We start from the raw sequence: 23,618 nt of genomic DNA on the forward strand, positions 1-23,618 counted from the left end.
ATAAAATCCATTTCTATTTGGAGTCATTCTCTAACAAGTCGACTGCTGGAAACGTGTCTGGTTCCACTAGCATTTATGAGAAGCTTCAAAAGCATGTCAGTTTTCTTGTTAAGTATAATTTTAGATTAGTCTACCACTCGGCTGTAAAAAAATACAAGACTTAATGTCTGAAACAGCCCAGGTGCAACATCCAAGTCTAGCCTGTAGCTCTCTTATATCACTTGTCTCAGCTCTTCACACACTCCTACCTCGAACATCATAAATAAGAGAATGTCAAAATCCCCCCTATGGAATAAAGATAAGTGACATTTATAGGGCATTCGTTCTTAACAATACTATGAATCAGTTTCTTTGAAGATATTTGAGCTTTTCCAGTTTTCTACATGTTGATTTTTGTAATGTTAATTTACAGAAACACAACATATTGAAATTATTTAAAGTTATGGTGAATCTCACAAGAGAGTATTTTAATTTAAATCATTACTGATGAAGGTCAGACTATTTTATCCTCATGGTATCATTCTGTCTTGTCTTGTATGTGCATTGAAAAGGTACACTGAGACCTGGACAAACTCAAAACCTTTACTCACATGTCAATCACAGATTACAATTACAAAACATTAGACTTTTTGATTGACACAGGGCCGGATTAAATCAAAACTTTGACCCATCCGCTAATAGCAAACTACAAACCTGTACATCATAGCAGTTACATTTATGATTAGAAGAAAGTGTCATCTTACTAAAAATGAAACTGCAACTGAGTACAGTTTTGTAGTTTTCTATTAGCGGGTGGGTCAAAGTTTGATTTAATCCGGCCCATAGACTTCTTCTACCTCATGAAACCCCCCATGAGATGCTGTTTTTAAATGATGGATAGATCAAAGTTTTGATTTGGTCCAATAACACCATGAAAATACTTCAGCATCAATCATGTTTCTGTAGTCACACTTTAAAGTGGTTATCTACTCACCCCCAGTGAACATAACAATACGAGCTTTAGATTTGCAGATATCAAAGAAAATGTAACGTTACTCTCAGATGCACCTGAGAAGCACAGAGAATGTGTTTCGGTGTATTTATTCCCTTTAAACAAACATTTTTCGCATTTCTCTTCCTGTTGTTTTAAGACTGCTGCTAACAGATGGCTTGGTCTGATTTCAGGGACATAGACTGACCATTAGTAGCGTCTGGAAACTAGTTATAACTAAGCCTCGCAGATACTCAGTAGAGGAGATGCACTGAGGAGTCAAATCTGACCGAAGTTCAGCAATTGGAACTTTTTAGATTTCAGCTAAAATAACGAATATTGACCAAGTGATAAGGGGGAAGTCCTTACTGCCTTGATGAAGTATGTGGACTACAAAAAGATGTTATGCACATCATTTTAAATCTCTGGTAACATGTACATTTCTCTTTTATGTAACTATGTATTTTAATTAACCATCTGCTTTGGGAATGCTTGGGTTTGCATTTGTACAGCATTTAATAATAACAACTCTGACAGATATTGTTTTCTCATTAATTCAATTTAAACACAAACCACTGAAAACCAGCAAATGTTTACACATTTTAAACAGCCACATTTACATTACACAAATGTGTTTGTGTGAAAAGGTTGCATGACCCATGTACTACAAATAGTGTACAAGCTTGTTTCCCAGAAAGTAATATTATCAGTCTGACTTTACAAGACAAAATTAAGAGCAGTGTTTGAAAAATAGTCACCTGTGAAATTTTTTTATTAAAAATTGCTCACAGCCACATTGCAGAGCTATTGGAAATTGCAATGTATGCAACTTCAGAAAAGTGTTTTATGGAACAGACTGAAGAACCTGATTCTTGTATCTCCATTCTTGCACTACATCTGATGTGGTTACATTACAAAATGCTGAGTCCTTGGGGTTTAGTCACAGAAACTGCTGTAGAATTAGTCATGGGTGAGGTTTTAGAGAGGGAAATAAAAATAAATTAATAATGAAAACATGCAATTTATTTATGGCACTGTTTCCACCTGTGCTGACACGGTTGGGAATTTACAATTGTCCTGAAAGAGTTACAAGCCATGCCTCTGAAATTCCACATTTTACGGGTCTGCATTATTGTGGAACATTTGTCAAACAGCCAATTGCCATGGCAGTGCGGCAAATGATTTATTGCAACATCTGCAAGTTAAAAAATGCCTGTATCTGCTTTTAACTATTTAGACACTTACTCAGCATGCAGGCAACAAAGAAGTGGGCAAGTTACTCCATGCTTGTTTAGATATGTGAAAGAATCACAGTAGATTATCTAGGGGGTCTAATGCTCATTTACAAGTCACTGTTTGACAAGTTTCAGTTTGTTTAAAACAGCAGTTGGCTCAAGTTATCTTGCACATAGCCAAAGACTAACAAAATATAATAATCTTTTCATAGAGATAATCTAAAGATACAAAGCTTGTGTTGTTAATAGCGTCTAAGCACAAATATCTCACTGATAAAGTGAACAGTGGGTCAGATATTATAGGGGAAAAGTGGTTGCGTAAATCATGATCATGATCCCAACAAAATGCTATTGGAAAATACCCTGGATAAGTAGTTCTCACTCTAAAGTTTCACTTTTAAAGTCTCTCTCTCTCTCAATATATATATATATATATATATATATATATATATATATATATATATATATATAATAAACACACATACATATGTGTGTATCTGAGAGAGAGAAATCATCATGTCAGACTCATGGCATATAGCCAGAGCAAAAACTAAAACTCTAAATCCCAGTAAACAAGGTACTATAATACAAGAACCGAGCATGAATTAAATCAAAAGCAAATTAATTTCCTTGACTGAATTAATATGATTTTTAATTTAAAAAGAAACAACTTTTCACTTGAACTGTTGAATATTAATGCATGAATTAGTTAATTTTGCCATTTGATTTCCAAGATGTATCTGCCTCTGAGGCATCGGAATACCTAACTATATACTTTTATTTTAATATATATATATATATATATATATATATATATATATATATATATATATACATATACACACACACACACACATACATTGTATGTGCTTCTAAAGACATCCATTAATAAGACTATATCAAATGAATATATGAGAATTATAGTCCTCATGAAAATACACAGACACAAATACTTTCCCTCAATCAAGACTGAGTGATTGTACCTTGTAATGAAAAATACCATTCTAAAGAGTTCATAAGTATCCAATACGTATTATCAACATCTGTCTCCACATCACCACATCTGGCAACAATGAAGACAAATTAGCTACAAAATGTAGAAAATCTGGCAAGAAGATAAGCCTAAGCATGCAAAATTCATTTTCTGTGCTTAGTCACTGGTGGTCTGAGGAATGATCGACTTCCTGTCTCACTCTCTGGCGCCCAAATCAAAGGGGGGAAATTATACTGCAATCTGGGTAGTTTTTTCTGGCTGAAAAGTGAAAGGCCTTCACTAGTTCTGACCCTGTAGGCAAACCTTTATTTCAGCCTTTGCTGCCGAGAACATTTTTCTTTCTAACCTTCTTCTTATGAACCATTAGGGATTCTAATTGTTTTCTAAATGCACCACAATAAAGCAATAATTGGTTTCAGCTTGATCAATTACCCTTAAAATATAAATTCTCTCCTAAAATACATGTTTTCTTAAGCGTATATAAAACAGCATTTTCTAGGGAGGAAGAATTTATTGTAGAACCAAATTATTTTAATGCTAGAATATTTTTAGGTTCATCCAAGATGAATGTTCCACTGTACGTCTTACAGGACACCTCATTTGTCCAAGAAAACTCTGAACACACCATTTCTACATTTCATACAACTGATATTCTTCAATGCAAGTGGCGACGAATGTGAACAATTTATTGAGAGAATGAAGTAACCATTAAAATCCAAGAAGACATAAAAGATATTTCTACATCTGCTGATGACTTCATACAACATGTAAGAGGCCATCTATGAAAACTAGAAATGCATGAAAATAGGAACGTTATGTACTCCATTGTCAGATTCTTTCCAAAATCCAACGTAATTTTTATCGTTTTCCTAGAATCACCCATCATTCTCTAATACTCACTCTGCTTCCTACTGAAAACTCTCGTACTCTGCCAATACATCCACGGACAACACCAACTTTGACTTGATGTCTCAAACCAATCATAATACGTTTAACCTGAAGTTAATTGGGAATAAGGTGAAAATCAATGAAGTAGAGATGCAGTGATGAGAGTAATCTAATTTTGCAGTCAACAGTTTTCTGCAACCGTACGGACAATAAGGATTAATCCGAGTTTGATGGCAAGTTTGTTCCTCATCAGACACCGTTGCGAGTCCGGGTTCGATGGAAGGGCACTGGGCCGGTGAGCCAGGAGCAGAAGATGTGTGCATGGGGTAGCTGGTTCTTCCAGGCCAGTTAAGGGTATAACATTGGCTATGGTTGAATAAACGAGTTTGAAAAGGAGGAGGAACAGTAGATGGTTGTGACTACATATATAATTAAAATTGAAATTAAATATTTTAAAGTCACAGCATGTCATTTTTATGTTTATAGCAGCACAAGGAAAGATGTTTTATTGTTAATATTTATGTGCAAAAGGTGCCTAACATTTATCAGAAGCTTAAAATTGTAAAAGTTTCTTAAACATAGACATTTCATTAAAACATTTTTTAATTATAAAAAAAAAAAGCAAAATACTTAGGGTCCTATTTACACTATTAATTTACAAAATTATATAATTTGTATAAAATGCATAAACTCTTTTAACATTGTTCAAACAGTCCAAGCTGTTCTCTTTTGCAAAGTTCATAAGTAACTGTGTTTTCTCCGAATGACATTCAAACGATGCACACATTGTTCAGTACTGAGGTAGTTTTTTTGGCTTAATTTTCTTAAAAAAAAAAAAAATTCAGTTCCTGGAGACGCGCGGACGGACACGCCGCTATGTGCTTGTCCGGCGAGGCGTGAAGGTCGTCTCCCCGTCATTATCAAACGGCTGCTCATAGATGTCTGTGCTCTGCTCAGGCTTCGACTGCACGGGCTGCGTGGGCCGACGCTCCCCGGGCTCGGCGTCCGTGTCCACTGCGGTGTACGGGTTTTCATGTAACGTCATTGGGTTGTACGGAGCAGCCTGGTTGTAGTTGGGATAGAAATCTGTCTGCGGCCTCCATAGAGTCTTCCCAAATGTCCCTGGAACAGAAATCAACCACAATTCAGACTTCCCAGACATCACCACACAACCTGACACATTCAAATTAAAACTGCTGGTGATCAAATGCAAAGCAGTATGTGTCCTTTCACCTACCCATGAACGTGTTCGATGGCACTCTCTCTCGCGTCCGGTTACAGTCTTGACAGTCCATGTCTGGGGATAATCCTTCATTGGCAGCGAGAATGGAGCTGTGGAGGCTCCCGTTGGGCAGCTGCATTAAGACGCTGGTGGGCGCAGGGTCAAACGGATCCTCCAGAAGGTTTCCACATGGATAGTAGTCCTTCTTGGAGTACGTCAGACTGCCGTTGTAAGAATCGATGCACAGCGCTCTCTGATCAGCCGCACAACCTGTCAACACGAATTATAAATTGAGAGCAATGTCCTCAAGGGGAGTTTTGCATTATTCGAAAAAGTGTAATACAGTGACAGACTAAGAGAAGGTGCTACAGAGATGTCATTTTATAAATAAAGTAAACCTTATTGTAAACCCATTCAACCTGACATATGTAACCTAACTATAGTGGGGGAGGGGATAAAAGCCCTAACCTGTGAAGCCTTCAGATGAGTCACTGCTGTAAATATTTTCTCTGGTGTGCATAGATCCTGTGGTTCCTTGGTAATGACAGAGAAGAGGGTCCATTACTGCTTCCAGGTCTGCCTCGCTGCCATTATCCAGGTGACACATGCCTGAGAGGAAAAAAAAAAACAAAACAAAAAAACCATCATTAAGTCTCCGCCAAACACATTTATATATATACACACACACATACATATTTATACACATACACAAAATTATATTCTTGACATAAACCTAATTTACTGATGTGTCCAAAAAGCTACATTTTTAATTGTATTGGGACAATTAACCCTGTGAGTAAATTCGTTTCTCCCTATACATTGATTAATCAATACAAGCTCTTGCAGTTCATTGTAAAGTTTGTGCAATTTTTTTTAATAATATGCTACTAATAAGATAAGATACAAGACACATTTACACCTACATTTTTGTCAAATTCACTGTAAGCAAAACACAATCAAGGTTCTGAAAGAAAATAGAGGAACCAACATACATGTATTTTAAAGCTTAACTTACCATTTAAATCTCTTTGCTGCAAATAAAACCCACTAATCGAAGATGCCATGAACTGGTGGTTACTGCCATTTTCTGATGGAACGTAGCCATCCTGTCTGTCAGCCAGCGTTCCCTGCGATGACAAATAACTGGGAATGTCTGCTGGCAGATTCGTCTCATCTACGAAGAAAGAAACCAATTTATTGTAACAAAACGTACAACAGTTTAAGTCTGTCTCATCCCCCATTCACAGCTTGCATGTCCAACACACAAGCTTAAAATAAATAAACCCCTACAGACAGCTATAAAAACAGCACTGAGTATGACATGATGTTGTTCTTGTGACCAAACAAATGTCTGGGGGCACGGCAGGAGGGGTTGCATAAATGTCTGCGGAAGGGAGGACAAAATGCAGAGATCGTTCACACACCTGTGTTTGTCACGCTGCAGTCCTCATTGCGCCGCCGTGTGTGGTATATGATGACCACCCAAACAAGCGACGTTCCTACCACACAGCACACAACCGCAATGATCACGATGCCAACCGTCGTCCAGCCGTCCTCCTCTGCCGCCTGGACAGCATTCTGAGTGGAGTCACAGTTCGGGTTCGGGAGGACGTTCAGTCTGATATTTCCCCTTTCCGTGCCCAGCGTATTAGACATTTCACAAGTGTATTTCCCGGCATCCTCCTCGTCCGTGTCGACAATAATAAGAAGCTGGTTTTCAGCAGCAAAAAAGTGTCTTTCTGTCACAACTAAAGGGTTGTCGTCTTTGGTCCAGTTCAGTTTCGGGGGAGGACTTCCACCGGCAATACACTGGAGAACTGCCGTTTCACCTTTTGCGACAGTTCGATCCATCAGAGGACGCAGGAAAGAGGGCGTTTCTACATGAAAGAGAAAGCAAAAACATTGCTTTAATATACATTTCAGTATATTCCAATCAGCATTGAATCTTTTTACATCTACATAAGCGCAGTATACTGTTTGAAAATGGCGATGCTTTACAACCCAGTTCTGCTAAAATGTTATGATTGGTTGTTACCTAGAACAGTTAAAGTCGCGTTAGCAGATATGGTCCCAGCCGTGTTCTGAGCTGTACAGCTATAGACTCCAATGTCCTCGGTCTTGACGTCCCCTATGAAGAAAACATCGTCCTCTGGCATCACATGCATGCGTCTCTCCCGGGCGGCAGGAAAATCCGTGCCACCGTCTTTCTGCCAGGCGATCTGCGGGGTGGGGTGCCCGACGGCCGCACACTCCAGACGGGCCATGGCGCCTGCCCTTATTGTGAGGTCCATGGGCATTTTAGTAAATGATGGAAGCACTATAATATACAAAAATATATTAAAATAAATGCAGGTGTTCCATAAACTCTACTGAAATCCTATCAGCTGTATCTCTATTTATTGGGCAACCCTTAAAAACAACAAATGTCAAGTATTCGTATATTAAGGGAATGTAACTTGCAAGGGGAAAAAAAGCCAGAGCAAATACTAGCATTATACTTTCTCACTTCATTCACAGATAATCCATAAAGGCACTTACTGTTCACAGTGAGCTTGGCTTTCGTGGAGTAGGACGAGCCGAACTGATTGGAGATCACACACTGATATTTGCCTTCACTGTTGAATTCCACACTGCGCAACCACAGGGTAGAATTGTATTCCATGACTTCACCCTCCTGAACCCGAACATGGGCCTGGTTCTCGATCTCGGCATCGTCCAGGGCCTCATTGTCTTTCTTCCACGCGATTGTCATTGGCGAGTCGCTTGAACTGGCAGCGGAGCACACAAAACTCACATTGGATCCCTTTATGACAGACTGAGTTTCAGGCTGCACTCTAATCTGAGGTTTGGGGAAATCATCTGTAAAGTAAAACATTGATTTTATCAGTAAGAGAGGAGGCCTTGAATAAACATTTGACCAAAAAAAAAAAAAAAAGAAAAATCACACGTCCCTGTGTGTGTGTAAGTATATATCAAGCAAATTTATTTTAAATATTGCCACTCAAAACAGAAAGCTTAGGTCCACACACTCATACCAGTGACATCTGGGTCTGCATAGCATTTCTTTATTTGTTTTGAACACACATGTAAATTGTAAGTATTTCACGTCACTCATGAAATGTACAGCAATGACTGTCCTCATGACAGAAGTGTATTGCACTTTTGATCAAAGTATCACCAGCCTCCTTCAAAGACATGTTCAATTATCTAACCACAAAGACATACAAAAGCTAAAATGTTTTATTTATTTGTGTACTTGGAAATAAATTCATCAATTATTCAAAATTTACTAAACTGGGTTAGTTAATCTTTGCAAACATTGAGCAACTATTATTTATCATCCAAAAGTTATAATAAGATTAAAACTCACCACACACGAAATCCTCTTGGATCACGTTAAATATGCTTTTTCCTTTCAACAACTGGGGATGGGCACAGCTGGCATTAATGAAGGGCAGAAACTTGTGTTCTGCCACCCACTGTGGCAGCCATTTTAGCTGGCAATCACATAACAGGCTGGACGTGTTCAAGTGCCTATTGAAAGCAATTATAGACAATTGAGATCACAACAGGCAAGGCTTGAAAGGCAAAAACTACAAACACTGAGACAGGCAAGAGGAACACTTTCAAAGTAAACCCAGAAAGTTTAAATCACTCTTAAGATTTTTAAATGAACAGAATAGCTATTAGGCTATACTTACAATTCCTCAAGTTGTTTCATTTGTGAAAAGGCGTTCCCTTGAATAGACATTATTGCATTGTTGCTCAGGTCTCTAAGAAGACAAAATGGAGGTAGGGGGATTAAGAAAGTGCATTTGTTTAAACTACAGCTTTAAGAGGAAAACAAAAACAGGCCTGAATAAAACTGCTGCCTAATTTAAAATATCTGGAAAGCTGAAGGCCTGCAAACACTTCAATTATCAAAGCAGAGAAAAGACTAAGCTTAGAGGCAATTAAATGTGGGCTGCGCCATATTTGGTTAATCAAGCAGTGCCTAGCTTTAACTCCTCTAAAATCCAACATGGCTGTGAAAATCTAATTTAAGTCATATGTTACTGGCTCGGAGTTGCACAGCCCTTGCCTACACCCACACATACAGTGATCGATACAAATTCCAGCAGATGGAAAGTCTGACTCTTACAGACAGCCTGCTTGCCTGTCTGAGCTGATTTATGAAACAAAAAGAAGAAAGGGAACTATCTGATCTTCAGCAGCTGGTTCAGTTTTCTGCAGTATTGCATTTCACAAATTTTGATTTAACTGGTTTAAACATTTCTAAACACCCAAGGCTAAAATGAACAGAAATACTTACAGGTATCCAAGAGTGTCTAGACCAGAAAAGGATTTCTTGGTGATGGATCTGATTCGATTTCCCTGAAGAAGCCTACAATAGAGGATTATACTTGTTGAGTTACGTGTTCAAAAGAAACTGTCGCTGCATTACATTATATATAGGTTTGTGATAAGTATTTTAAATTTGGATTAAAGTCATTCTTACACAAGCATTCTTTAAAATGTTAACAAGCCCTAAGAAGACCTACATCTTAGTAGTCTAAGTTAAACTAAACAATAAATACTCACTTTCACTTGGGACTGTATAATGCAAGACAATATTCTGCTGCTAATTTTTTTTTTTTTAATAGACCTCTCACATATATTACAAATTGTTTCTTTCTGTAAATAATTTCAATTTACACAGTTTTCTTTGCAAAAAAACCAACAAAATGCTTACAGTTTTTTAAGTTTGTCCAAAGCAGAAAAGGCTCCATTCATGTCTTCAATAGTCCACGAGATCTCATTGTTTTTCAGATCCCTAAATGTGGGGGTAAAAAAAGTTGTTTAAGTCCACACCTAGAGCATGAAACATGTACTCTTCCTAAACTTTGTATGGGCTTATGTGTTTTTATATTCTGGTAAAGGAAGAAAGATAAAAATATGTAAAGCTCCCTTTGGTTTATGTGGGCCCCAACTGCGTAACTCAAGGCAGTCTCCTGCTGGCTTCGCAGACCATTAAATGTTAAGAGTTGCTTCTCAGGTCACACACGAATATATGTGGTTTATTTTTTAAAGGGCAAGAGTGGGTACTAATAAATAAACAAACAAACATTGCCATTCCAAAACAAAGTTAACAAAACAGGCCCCTAAGCAACAGGTCCTCCTTAGATTAAGCAACGATTCTTGTTCCTTGCCAATGTTCAGGGAAAAAGTATTAAGAATAAAAGACTCTCAAAATTTGTTTTGACAGGAATTTCACTTTCCTTGCCTACCCCCCGTCCCCCTTTTATTTTATTTTTCTAACTCTTCCAAAATACTAGTTTCCTTTTTGGCATGCTTGGTTAAAGACAAATGTCTTCTGCCTGGATAATCATCACCATCCCTTACCCACAGACCTGCCCTTTGTTGACCTGACACTTTTATCTATTTAAATTGTTTTCAAACTTTGGAGTCACATTTGGGGTGTGTTGTATTGGCTTCTTAGAGATAAAGCCTTGTTTTCTGTGACTTTGTTCAATCCTATTTAATCAGCATTAACTAACTGAACTTACAAAAAAAAACTAAACAAAGAGTTCATGCACAAATAAACATAGGAAGAGCGTGTTTTACGAATACAGAATCACAATATACTACACGATCATCTACTTTATTAAAATTGCTTTCCTTTATGAAACAGGAAACAAAATGCAACAAACTAGAAAGCGCAAATAGTTCACATGAGTATAATTGGGAAACTTACAAAGTATGCAAATGGGATAGACCCCGGAAGGCGCCATCAGCAATGAAGCTCACTTTGTTATTTCCTAAGTGGAGCTCACCAAGCAGACTCAGGCCAACAAAGCTGGATTCATCCAGTCGTGTTAATTGGTTTGAGGTGAGATCTCTGTGAACAGAGCAATAAAGCAATTAAAGGCAGAACCAAAGCAAAAGAAAAGACCTACCAAGCTTTCAAAGTTCTGAAAAATTAACTTTGCCATTTGAAAGAGGTGGAATTAGATCTTTGTGCTAGCCGAGTGTCTTCAAAGGTCCACATTGTTTCATTTCATTTCAGTATTAGTCTCTTAAGACACGTATTGCCTTTATGAGCCACAAAAATATTATTTTCCTTATTTCATTGTATGCGGTCTTACGTAAACATGTGTACAACATATTCTCATCAAACACCGAATGCGGTTTGCGTACTTCGTTAAGAAGTTCAAAGACTACTCATGTCTAGTGGATTGGAACGTCTTCAGAACTCGACTAGACCAGAATAGACACTCTGGTCTTCAAAATCTGTGGATCATCAGAACCTGTTTCCCCCCCACCACCCACTGTCACAGTTGTCACCTTGGAAACTGTGTTATGAAAAACTCACAGATCACTGGTACGGGGCTCATGTTTTGGCATGAACTCTGCACTCAAGCTGGAAGAGAATAAAAGCAACTCACAGCTCGCTGAGTTTTTGGCAGAACTCCCAGGCATCAGGTCTGATCCTGCTGACGGCATTCTGCCTGAGGTGGAGCTGCTGTAACATCAACAGCCCATACAGCCAGCCTTTGCTCACTTCCGTCAAATTGTTATGATCCAGTTGTCTATAAGTGTAAATAAAATAAAAATCACACTTAACCAGTGAAGGTAATAACACCTAGCGAAGTCAGGTGAGCCACACAGGCACAGTACAAACAAAACTCATTTACATTTATAATCAGTCATTGTTCATACTTACAAAACTTCCATGTTGCTTAGTCCCCAAAAAGCACCATCCATAAGCTTATTGAGGCCATTTCTCTGCATTTTCAATGACTTAAGGGCTTGTAACCCATGAAACGACAGGCCGTCCACCTTCTTGATTCGGTTTCTATTTAGTTCTCTGTAAAATAAATAACACCACAAGTGAAAATACAGAAAACACTGCAATAAATAAAAGGCATGTTGACTTAGCATATGAAACTGAGAACGTACAGGTGTTGCAGGTGGGGAAGCTGAAACATCTTGGAAGGAACGGCTGAAATGCGGTTTCTATTGAGCTTCAAAATCTGCAGAGTGCCTGACAAATGGTCAAAACTGCCTGGCTCCATTAAAGAGATCTTGTTGTTGCTCATAAATCTGAAATGAAGAAAACAAAAACTCGATTTAATAATCTGGACATTTTAATCGGATGGAAATGAAATCCATCTTTAGTTTATTTAAAATTGGACGCATTTTAGTTTGTATTAATATAAGATGTATACACTTACAAATATTTTAATTGCAGATCAGGAAAAGACGTTGCTCTGAGTTCCACAATGTTATTGCTGCTGATGTCCAAGGTTTCCAGGGATCTGTAGTGCTTCAGCTGTTCTGGGACTAACTTTGAAATCCTGTTGTTTGCTCTGTCATTTAAAAAATTAATAAATAAGCATTCGACTCAGAGAACAGATAGCACATAATCACAGTGCTTCACAACACTGATTTTCTTCAACTTCAACACTGTAATATCCATTTATAAAATAGATACTTATGCAACTTAAAAACAAATGGTATTCAGGTGTCAATACAGTGATATTTTAGCTAATTAAAGTTATCAAGTTAGGTACCAGGTCATACAGCCACCGGTTTATACTGTGTTATTTTGTTTATAAGGTAATTACTAACAAGATATTAAAAACTGGCAATTACTTTAGTGATGAATAACATTCCCTTAGTGAAAGCATGCCGCAGCAGCAGCCAGCAATTTCCTGTACTGCACGCCTCCTAAATTGCAGTGCAAAGCTGTTCGGTTATAAACATGACTTGCACAGTACACCCTTTGTACAGAGGCTGCTACATAAAACAGCAATTCCTTATAATCTGCTGGACACTAGAGCCCGTTTCAGTATTCATGGCCGTGTTAACAGAACCTTTATATTTATGCTTCTTTAATTTTGTGTTTTAAATTGAATTTAAGTTTGAACAGACTTCTCATGAAAATGACCCAAATTAAAAATATATAGGCTGCTGTGGAATGAAGGAAATCTTGCAGAGAAAACAAACTGCAATGCATTCATTTTTATATACAAAATAACATATCTATATGCAAACTAAAACGTTCTATACATTTCTATGAAAAGATATGCAAGTGCTGTTTACTTATGCTATGGACTGTATAAATTATCTGAGACTCAAACATTCTATAGTAATAATGGTATCCTAATTAAATTTAAGAAAGAACTGAAAACAATGTCAGTATTAATACATGATTCCAACAAGGCACTGGCATATACAATCCTAGGCCTACATCAATTATTTTAACTCACTCCCAGGAAGCAATATAAAATACCTTACTAAATGTAAAGTAAAAGTTATCAGCTATGCCTAGAATAATAACTGACCAATTAAAAGGTACAAGATTGTCTTTTGTGGATGGATTTACAAAACCCTTTGATAGGGTGCTGGGTTACTGCGAACAGACAAAGGAGGAACACGCTACCTGGGTTTTATTTTTCATGTTCCCTAGACTAAAAAGTTCTTTGCAGGAAACCTGAATTTCCAGTTTCATGAAAGAAACATAACCTATAAGATTTTGAGCTGCTTCAGAGCAAAAAGTAACTGTCAACACTCTTAACTGCCTCATGCCTTTCACACAAGATTCAGCCCAGGGCTTTTCAGCTGTGATGTGGAAACTGGTCTTCAGTGCGATTTTGTGTGCTTGCTTGCCTTGCTACCTTCCAGGTACAAATACACCTGGCCAAATGTGTACTTGGCAAGACTAGGCCCCAAAAAAAAAAAAAAAACACCATGTGAAACAAGGGAATTCTGTCTCCCAACATCTCCCATTGCTTACTGTGGTTTAAGTTTAGCCCACTGAAAAAAAATATGTAAAATAGGTATGTAGGCCTAAGTAACAAAGTACAAGATTATATTCACAGTCAGGGAAAGGATTGGACAGATTCACTTCCACTTATGTATCCATACCTCAAGGTTAGAAAGTGAAATGGCAGACACCTCTCTTTTCAGACAAACAAAATCTAGGCTAATTCAAACTTTTCTCAATAGGCTGGAGTGCTGTAGAGGCAACAATCAAGCACATACAAAAACAGTGTTACACTTACTCAAGGAGAACACCAAAGGGGTACACACATTATATTATAGATTTACTTTAGTATTTAACAGCATTTGCAAGGTCAGAACCAAGCTAGACAATATCCATCCTAAGTATACAGAATTTGACACAGAATACTAGCCTATAGGTTGCTATATGAGGCTATAAGAATTGCGTGCTCCAGATTTTGTCAAAGTTAGGTTGCATGCAAAGCCCCTTTAAGATACAGCTCTTCGCTTTCAACATTTTTCCAGTTGTGGTCAAAGACTCACAAAAACGTATGAGACCAATGTATTTAATGCGTATTATCATTTTTCATCTCGATGTCATTTAGAAGTTTAAATTACAATATAATAAATTAAGTTTTAACACCCAAAACATGTATTTCTTTGACATGCATTTAGACTGTGAAGTTTAATGACATGCTTAGAAAACAAAAAATGTTTTGTAGAGTAAACACTATCAATTGATCTTCAGTCATTCAGGCCAGACTGAGACAAACAAGCACAGCATTGTACATCTAACTGAATACCACAAATTTGTTCAATAAAGTTTCTAACAAATACAATTTTCCGGTGTCATTACCTGCACTACTGTATTTATAGATAGACACAGTCTATCTATCTATCTGTATACGTTATATACACACACACACAAGAATAACATCCTCTGGATAACATGTTCAGGAATCTCCAAAATAAACTGTGATATCATTGTTTTACAGTTGTAGTGAACAAACACACTAACAAGCAAAATATATGATATGATCTCCGTCAAATGTATCTCTTTCCAGTTCTGGAACTTATGATGTACTATGTAACAGATGTTCAGACAGTACTTTGTTATGCTCAAAGAAATGTAACAACTTCGAAAGCTTCATAGAAGTGTTACCCAAGTTGTGATTGTGAATACATAAAACAAAGTAAGACCGAGTGCTGGTACAAACATTGAATTTAACAGTGAGTTTGCAAGTAACAGTAATAAAAGATCAAAATTCTCCAAATAATACATCACATGATTATGGTATCTCTTCTTGGTGCACAGAGAAAATAACCTACAAGTATTTTAGGAGAAGTTCAGTCCCATTCAATATTAAACACTAGTCAGTTTCTAAAAATGTTGGTCTCAATTTGTTTGGTCAATTCCAATTCAATTCTGAATTTGATAAATAGTTACAGCTTTCAATTGGATTTTATATTTTTAAATCAGAACTAAAATCAATTAATGAATTCCATTGTTCAATTTCTCATTTACAAACAACTCAATTGAAAACTGCCAGATAATAAAAATACATATGGCACCTATTTTCATATCAACATTTACTGCACTAATCTGAATACATTTGTATGCTATTTATATCCATTATAAAGTATTACAGCATGACAGTTACACTGACAAAGATCTGTGCATTTTCATTATGAAAAGTTCAAGTGACATGATATTCCTGATGAAGCCTGACTTAGTAGGATTCAGGAGTCAGGTGAACACATCTGTACAATGTTCATGGTAAACCTGGCACTGACAAATTTATGTTTTTGATTTGTACATTATTAGAAAGGTATGGATCTTTAGAAAACATGTTCATGACTGTTCCATTCATTAACATTTTCCCTAGTATGTTTTGGATATGTACATTTACATGTATGCATACAATAATGCTACTGTAAATTATAATTTCTAGATTTAAAAAGTTGCAGAAAAGGAGGAAAGATGTAGTCTACACATCATATGAATTCAAGTTATTTTATTTAACTACACAATTTATTGGTTTTCTAGATTGGAAGTGGAATTTATTTAATTGATATTTAGGAGTGTAACTGCAATTGAACAGAATGAAATGAGAGTGGTACTGGAATTGCCCCTGACAAAAGGAATTGACCCCAACTCTGATGGATAATAGATTTTTTTATTTTTAAAACAGCTTGCATTTTCCCAAATATTTAATATAAATGATGAATTGGGTAAATTGAAGAAAATATTATTCTTCAAAATAGATTAATATATATTTTTTTACCTTAACCATAACACGCTATTTAAGGGTAGGTTTGCATATCATAGATCCCTCTGTCAAACAAAAAGTCCCCATCAAGTACTGGAATTGGGATTTCTGATTGGCGGTTGAGCCAGTTTTTTGATCTGCTTTGGGTCAATGCGTTATGTGCTTTACACTGCTTGTCAAAATCTCTGCCAAAATAGTTTTTCTTTTTTAAAGGAACCATATATGCCAAGTATGAGAAAAATAAAATAACTATTAACTTGAAGTCACATTTGGAAGTAGTTTATCTGCAGAAATCAGCCAAAATAAGTATAATCAGGGCTTGAACTGTTTATGAACAACAGAAGCCAAAACTGCACAAAACAAGTTCTTAAAAACACCCTTAAAAAGAGTCAAGAGCAACTGAAATCAAAATTCTCTTAACCCAACAAGGAAATGCATCATTGAAAACCATTAGCTACTCATGAGTAAATAAAATTTCAAAATACTTTTCTGATGCTGTAAGAAACCCTTCTGTATATAATTAATAACATGGCAAACACAATGAAGTCTGCCTGAAGCCCTCATGCATTCAGGACTGACTAAACTTTTCCCTTTCTGTGCTCTTTAGTTTTTCATTTCTGGCACTGAAGGAAAAAAAAGCACTGAGGTATTGAATGTCACTTAGTTCTTATTTAAACAGCCAAGCAGACACAGCGGCAGCTCCAACTGACTTTGCTGACCCAGACCCAGAGTAAAAACAAACCCTAATAACTCGCCAGATGTAAGTAATTGAGTCGTGATCATTTTAATTAATTGAACAATTTCCCAGGAATGTATGGGGTTTAACTGTTCATATTTTCAATGCTTTTCAAACTAAATTCTATTTTCTTTCTCTGGCAGTCACACAGAATTAGCCAAAACCTCCAGGGCTAATTCAGAAGTAAAGAGTGGTTGGTTTTAAGCCGTTGTAGGTTTGTTTAGTTTTTTTTTTGTTTAGTTTAGTTTTTTTTCCCCCTCAAAAAACTAAATAATAAAAAGAGGCCATAGATAAAATTATATATGTACAAACAGGCCATCTTATCTGCTTTGCTGCTGCTTCACATGCTCTTTCCAGCAGTTGAACCTCCAGTTTCCAAAGCAAAGCAATCCCTGGTTTTCATTAAAGGCGCCACAGCATAAAAGAGAGTCGTATGATGGCTTTTAGAAACTCTGTTCTTTTTCCAATAGGAAATACCACACACACACGCATTCTCAATGAGTGCTTTGCCAGCACAAAAAAAAAGTTGCAAACTGGCGTACAAAATGACTCCATGCATGAGACGCTGTAGATTTAGTTGTCAAGGAGATGAACAGAAATATGACTGGTAATATTTTGCAGATACACCCATTCTGGGACTTAGCCTGCATACACTGTGATGCAACTCCTGTGTCCAGCCATGCCAGTGAAAATACATTTCAACAAAAAAATGTAATGCAAAACAAATTATTGAAATCCAAAGCCCGTACAATAAAATCTGTACACAATTAAATTAGTTCATGTATATATGTAGAGAAATGCACTTACAAGTTGAGAAATGTAATGTTTTGTGAAAGAGGCCCCAAATCTGGTACAGAATCCAATTCATTATCGTTTAATTTTCTAAAAGAAAAAAGAAGAAGCACTTATTAATATCTTAAAATCTTAAATAAAATATAACATTTATTTTATATTAAATTAGCACTTAATTCATACTTACATTTCTTGGAGTTTGTGACTTTTTCTAAATGGGGTTCCATCAAGTGATTTTAATTTGTTATGGCTCAAATCCCTGTAAAAACACATTAAAAAAAAAAAAAAAAAATCAGTTCAGGAAAAAACATATCTTAATTCAATAAATACAATTGTATTACTTTTAAATATAATTGTATTTAGTACTTTTGTTAAAATACAGAATAGGCTTCTTATAAGAGGCAAAACAAAGACCTACACATTGAAGTTGGGATGAATGTGGTATGTTTTGGTCTAAACACCCTTCAAAACCTTGAGTTCTTCTAAATAAAATGATTCTTGAAACCATTAAACGATCTTTTGTGAAACATGTTGCCAAACAGGCCACCAGACAGAACCAGGCATGAGCAGATATGTTTTGGTGGGAGTTGAAACATGCACGAAACTTGGCAAAGGCCTCCAACTATAAAGCTCTCCAATTATTGACGCTGCTGTGCATGATCAACACTGTGGAGCCAGACACTTTCGCCCGGCAGTTCAGCTTGCGCCCATCTGGAATCTATCAAAAAAAACTATGAGCAAAACAACTTACAGTCTATTAACAAACTGACGGAGAAGTAAGATCCTTTTTATTTTCATCTAAGCAATGTATTTTTACAGTGCATTTAACTTTCTAGAGATGTAATGACTGATACATGTCTCGGTTCACACAATAGCAGTGTCCTTCACTGTACAACATTCACAAAGGCCACCAGAGCTCTCCTAGAAATACCTGGCATGTCTTATTTAAAAAATAAATCAAGATCCCACAGATAAGCTGAAGGTTTCACACCTCTAGTTCCTTTAAGAAATCCTGGTCACTGTGCATCTGATAAAACTGAGGAGCACATTCTAGACAAGGGTATATATTATCATGTATGTTAAATGTAACATGTTGTTTGTATGTATAAGTGGATAATGCCTTTAAAATGGGAATTCAGATAGTTGAATCACTAATTACAGGATTGTAATGTATATTAGCAGAAAAAGAAAATCCTTTTGCACTGCAATTACTTAGCATTTAAAAGAGCATCCCCTCCCCCAACAAAAGGACACTCTTCAGGCTCAGTTAAAAGCCAATACTCTGTTTTCTTTCATAGGATTTCAAATTGCTTAAACACATGTGCTCAGGTTAACTTGTGTACATTTGTACTCACACACAAACACACACATATATATACGTGTGTATTTTTAACTGTGAATATAAAATGCAATTTAAATGGCCTCTTTTCAATAACATCTGTTTCTTGTGAGGTGTGAACAGAAGAGGGAGGAAACAGTCCCCGTCCCTACAAGACAATGCTCCCATCATGCAACATACCAGTGTAAACCAACAATAAAAGGATCATTTTTTTCGTTAGCAAGAACAAAAAGGGTCGAATGAAGAGTTAAACACTTCACACCTCTGGCAAATAGGCAAAATGGAGTTCTAGTACACTACTGCAGGCTTCAGCCAGATACATTTCTCAAAGGATTATAAAACGTTTTTTTCTCCACCATCTTTGTCTGATTATTTCAAACATACAGAAATGCGAAGCTTAAGTAGAGTTTTTTTTTTTTATATATATATATAGTTTGCCTCCAATGCAAACCAGCAACAGCTTCTTAATCATTTCCATCAGGGTTTCTGCAGCTGCTAATTCAGCAAAAATTGAGAGAGTTTGAAAAACAAAAGGCTGAGCTTTGAAGGGTGTAAGAGTACACACTCAAGAGTATGTAAATTGGGATGCCAGACTGCAAAGATTGTAGTTTTAAAGTCACCAAGACACCAAAGGGATGCATTGTCATTTATTTTTAATAAGTGGAAAATTAAATTGTAACAATGCATACACTGTTTCAAAGAAAACATAAATTAAATTAAATCAATAGAAGATAGGAAGTCTAAATACACATATTAAATGTTTGATCAACCAAAACAAAAAGATTTAACACGATTTACACTCTACACTGCAGCCGTGATGAAGTATGAGATGAAGTATCCCCAGCCCCCCCTGCAGTTGTCGGGTTTGCAGTGACGTTATTTACATTCAGGTCACTTCACTGCACAGCATTGTTTACATTGTCATTGATGGAGGCGATGTATTATCACCAGCAATTACCCCCCTGACCTCAGCCTCCCCAAAGTAAATAACATCGGCAACCCAAGAAGAAACCCTGTTAGAGAAATAAAAAAACGTGCAGATGCACCCCCCACTGCAGGGGTTTGTTTATGAAACTTTACAAATACATACAAAAGATGCAAAGGCTACTTTTTAACATTGCAAATCAAAATCCAAGCTGTACGTTTAGACAATATTGCAGATGTTATTTCAAATGTATTGACTTAGTTTCCAGTGCCAGTGTATTACTTATGCTACTTTATTGCTGGATTACAAATGGTCGGGGGTTTCGCATTGTTTCCAAACGCAGAATAAATATGAGCAGAGCAATGCATGTCAAAAAGCTGCAAGGTGAATGCTCTTTAAAATGAAAACGTCATTCTTCTGGGGTATTCATGTGACAGGGGCTCCCTACAGTCATTCAAATGTTGAGCCCCAGATGCTGTCAATGCTGGCATTCACGTTGCATGAATAAGGCAGCATGACCCCAGAGGAGGATCCTGAGCAGAATTAGCCACAACTAATTGAAAGCCTTCCTGCATTTTGCAAGGGTGTGCGTGTGTTTTATGGAGGGGGGCAGCTTATTGGAATATTATATAGGGATGCAGACCCACCACTAAAACCCTCTTACTTTGAATAGCTAAAGTCTATAGAGAGGGAGAAAGATCATTCAATCAGACTATGCTTTCCATTACTTCCATTCCTGATGCACCTGCCTGGGAATTATTATAAATCAAACTTATGAACTCAAATAACGAATTAAGTTACCAATTTAGCAATAAGTCAGTGTTTTGATTTTAATTATATTAGTACAGCATCTTGTGATCACACCTTGAATGGCCCACAATAAACTCTGTTAAACAACATAATGCGGGTAACCTACACACTCTTTAACTGCCCTATATTACAAGTGGTTGAAATTAATTAATTAATACAAGTACTACATGTTGGGTGACTTTGAAATATAGTGGAAATATAATGCATTAGTGTTAGCCATGTAATGTATTAGTTTATTACTACAAATGCAAGATTGCTATTGTTTTCCACAAACTCCACCATTTCGAAGATATCAATCTCAAGTCAAACGACAACAGAAAACAGCTATATTTATGTATTGCTGGTTCTTAAAGAAATACAGTTCAGAAGCTAAATAAACCAGATCCTTTCCCACACAAATCCCAGCCCAGCAGCGGGACCCGTGTTAAATGTACTCACAAGTGCACGGTCCAGGGAGGGATGTTTTCGGGGACTTTCTCCAGTCTCCTCTTGCTGCAGTCCAGCAGCTGCTCCACACATGTGCAGGGCGACGGGCACTTGAGCCGCTCGTACATCCCCAGAGAGCAGGTCTCCAGGGCCCAGAGCAGCAGCAGGATGACGGAGAGCCGGCCAGCGCGGAGCGGCTGCCTGGCCGCGGACATGTTTGACTTTGGCTGCAATCCCCCCTCTGACTCACTCACTTTCCTTCATGCGCCCCAAATCCCATCCAAGTTGAAGCCCAGTTTGTGCGGGAACCTCGAAAGCGAAAGGCGGCGGTTTATATTCCAGTCAGTCCTGGCTCATTCTTGTTGAAAAGTTGAAAGGACGGAAAGCCCGACAGCAGCACCTCCGCGCAGCCCTCCACAAAACTTTTCTTTCTGCGGGACTTCGCCTCGACGCGGCGGCTGCAACTCCGAGCCAGACTCCCCGGGGCGAGCGCTCCTATTGGCCCGGCAGCTAAGGTACGTCACACCTATACGTCACCTGGGGGAGAAGCAGAGGCGTCTGGGAAACGTAGTCAAACGTAGTTATACCTCTAAATCAAGATTGGTTTAATTAATACGAGGATGCAGCACAGTAGAGCGCTTCATTTAATTGTTATCTGTCTGTTAATTTCACATTTTCTGTTTTATAATCTGCATACCACCCTAAGGGTGGGAAATATACCCTTTCTATTTTAGTTCATAAAAGGCAATGCTGTTCATTTGGAAAAAAAAAAAAAAAAAAAAGCTGATTTAGAGTTAAACATCAGTATTTAATTAATCTGAACGTATAATTTCAATCAATTGTTTTATCTTAATTTTATGATGTCTGAATATGCTTGAAGAACAACAGGCACTGGATATGTACAAATCTGTATAAAACAAGCCAACTGGGGAAATAGAGGTGTAGCTCTACCCAAACCATACATTGTATAATTTGTTGCAGCAGAATATACCTTCAGGAATTGGAAACAATAAAGTATATTTAAACAATTTCCTACTAATTTCACATCTTTTTCTGCTGTGTTATAAATACATGGTAAATGTCCCAAGGTGCGTGTAGAAGTCTGCACTTTTGGTAGTAATTATAGTTGACTTTATGTGATCCAAGACTGAAACCATGGAAACTAAATTATGCATAATTTGAGAGCTCTGATTGTTTGTAGCAGAAACAGATGAACTCTCCTGACAAGGTTTGCCTAAAGCATAAATAGTTCAGTTTTTTTTTTTAGATTTCATCCAGCTTCAGAATTCTTCCCCTTCATTATAAATGAAAATTGCACATCCTGCAGCAATTCACATTAAGAAACAATTAAACCTATTCCAGGCATGTCATGTGTGGATGATCGTGGGTAAAAACAAACATGAATTGTTTGATTCAAAGCTCACAGTTTAGATGATTATGACTTGAATCATAGTATTCTTGTTGTTGTTGTTGTTTATAACAGTAGTTAGAACTGTTTAATTGAATGCTCAAAACAATTATAATGCCTTTTCTTTGTCAAAAAAGGTGTGACTAACAATTTTATAGATGTTCCACAACAATCTGTCGGCCATAAGGTCAGATGAAAGACTACAATGTAGAATCAAATTATAGCAAATGAAAAAATCTATTTATAATACTGCAGGCCAAACATCAACCTCCATTTCACAGAGCATGTTTAGTTTAATCACGTTTCTGCAACAAAATACTTTATTATGTTATTAGTGGAGTTATTTGCAAGAATATTTTATTAAAACAATTACAATATTATGTATAATACATAATATTTACATTGTTTTAATAAAATCTTAAAATATACTGTATGTAAAAAAAATCATAAAATTGAAATTTCTAAAATATTCAAAAGGATCATGTTATATACACAGGGCTTTTGTAAAGATGCAAAGGAAATATATCAATTGAAATGTATTGATTGTATAAATCTTAAGGCCCATAAGTCAGAACTTCGTGGAAAAACTTGGGCAGCAATTACTGCTGTCAGTCTCTTTGGATAGGTTTCTACCAGCTTTGCACAGTGGGATGAAGTAATGTTTGCCCATTCCTCCTTATAAACTTGCTCCAGGTCTGATAAGTTCGTTGGGGATCATTGACGGACTGCTATTTTTCATTTAACCCATTCCAGTGTGGCTTTGGCATTGTATTTCAGGTGATTGTCCTACTATTATGTTTTCTTTTTTGTCTCATCTAACCACAAAGCCTGCTGCCA

General features: G+C 36.9%; 1 protein-coding gene across 1 annotated transcript; it reads right to left on the reverse strand.

The window, feature by feature from the left end:
- Positions 1-3,864: 3,864 nt before the first annotated feature.
- On the reverse strand, positions 3,865-21,841 carry lrig3 (leucine-rich repeats and immunoglobulin-like domains 3). Its single transcript, XM_066723609.1, has 19 exons — positions 21,386-21,841; positions 18,061-18,132; positions 17,889-17,963; positions 12,524-12,658; positions 12,249-12,392; positions 12,013-12,156; positions 11,735-11,878; positions 11,044-11,187; positions 10,042-10,122; positions 9,622-9,693; positions 9,011-9,082; positions 8,680-8,843; positions 7,848-8,168; positions 7,345-7,626; positions 6,734-7,186; positions 6,325-6,483; positions 5,778-5,918; positions 5,325-5,579; positions 3,865-5,209 (listed from the first exon to the last, which is right to left on the reverse strand). Exons 1-19 carry the CDS (start codon positions 21,586-21,588, stop codon positions 4,962-4,964), a joined length of 3,309 nt encoding a protein of 1,102 aa, XP_066579706.1. The 5' UTR covers positions 21,589-21,841; the 3' UTR covers positions 3,865-4,961.
- Positions 21,842-23,618: the final 1,777 nt, after the last annotated feature.

This window comes from Amia ocellicauda, chromosome 15 (genome assembly GCF_036373705.1).
Source record: "Amia ocellicauda isolate fAmiCal2 chromosome 15, fAmiCal2.hap1, whole genome shotgun sequence".
Classification (NCBI taxonomy): domain Eukaryota; kingdom Metazoa; phylum Chordata; class Actinopteri; order Amiiformes; family Amiidae; genus Amia; species Amia ocellicauda.

Bases quoted from the DNA above. Each gene is read 5' to 3' on its own strand.
- lrig3 (XM_066723609.1), bottom strand. From the start codon at position 21,588: ATGTCCGCGGCCAGGCAGCCGCTCCGCGCTGGCCGGCTCTCCGTCATC. The intron at 12,157-12,248 runs GTACGTTCTCAG...TTTATTTTACAG, and splicing joins CTTCCCCACCTGCAACACCT to AGAACTAAATAGAAACCGAA. The intron at 11,879-12,012 runs GTAAGTATGAAC...TTACACTTATAG, and splicing joins CTAAGCAACATGGAAGTTTT to ACAACTGGATCATAACAATT.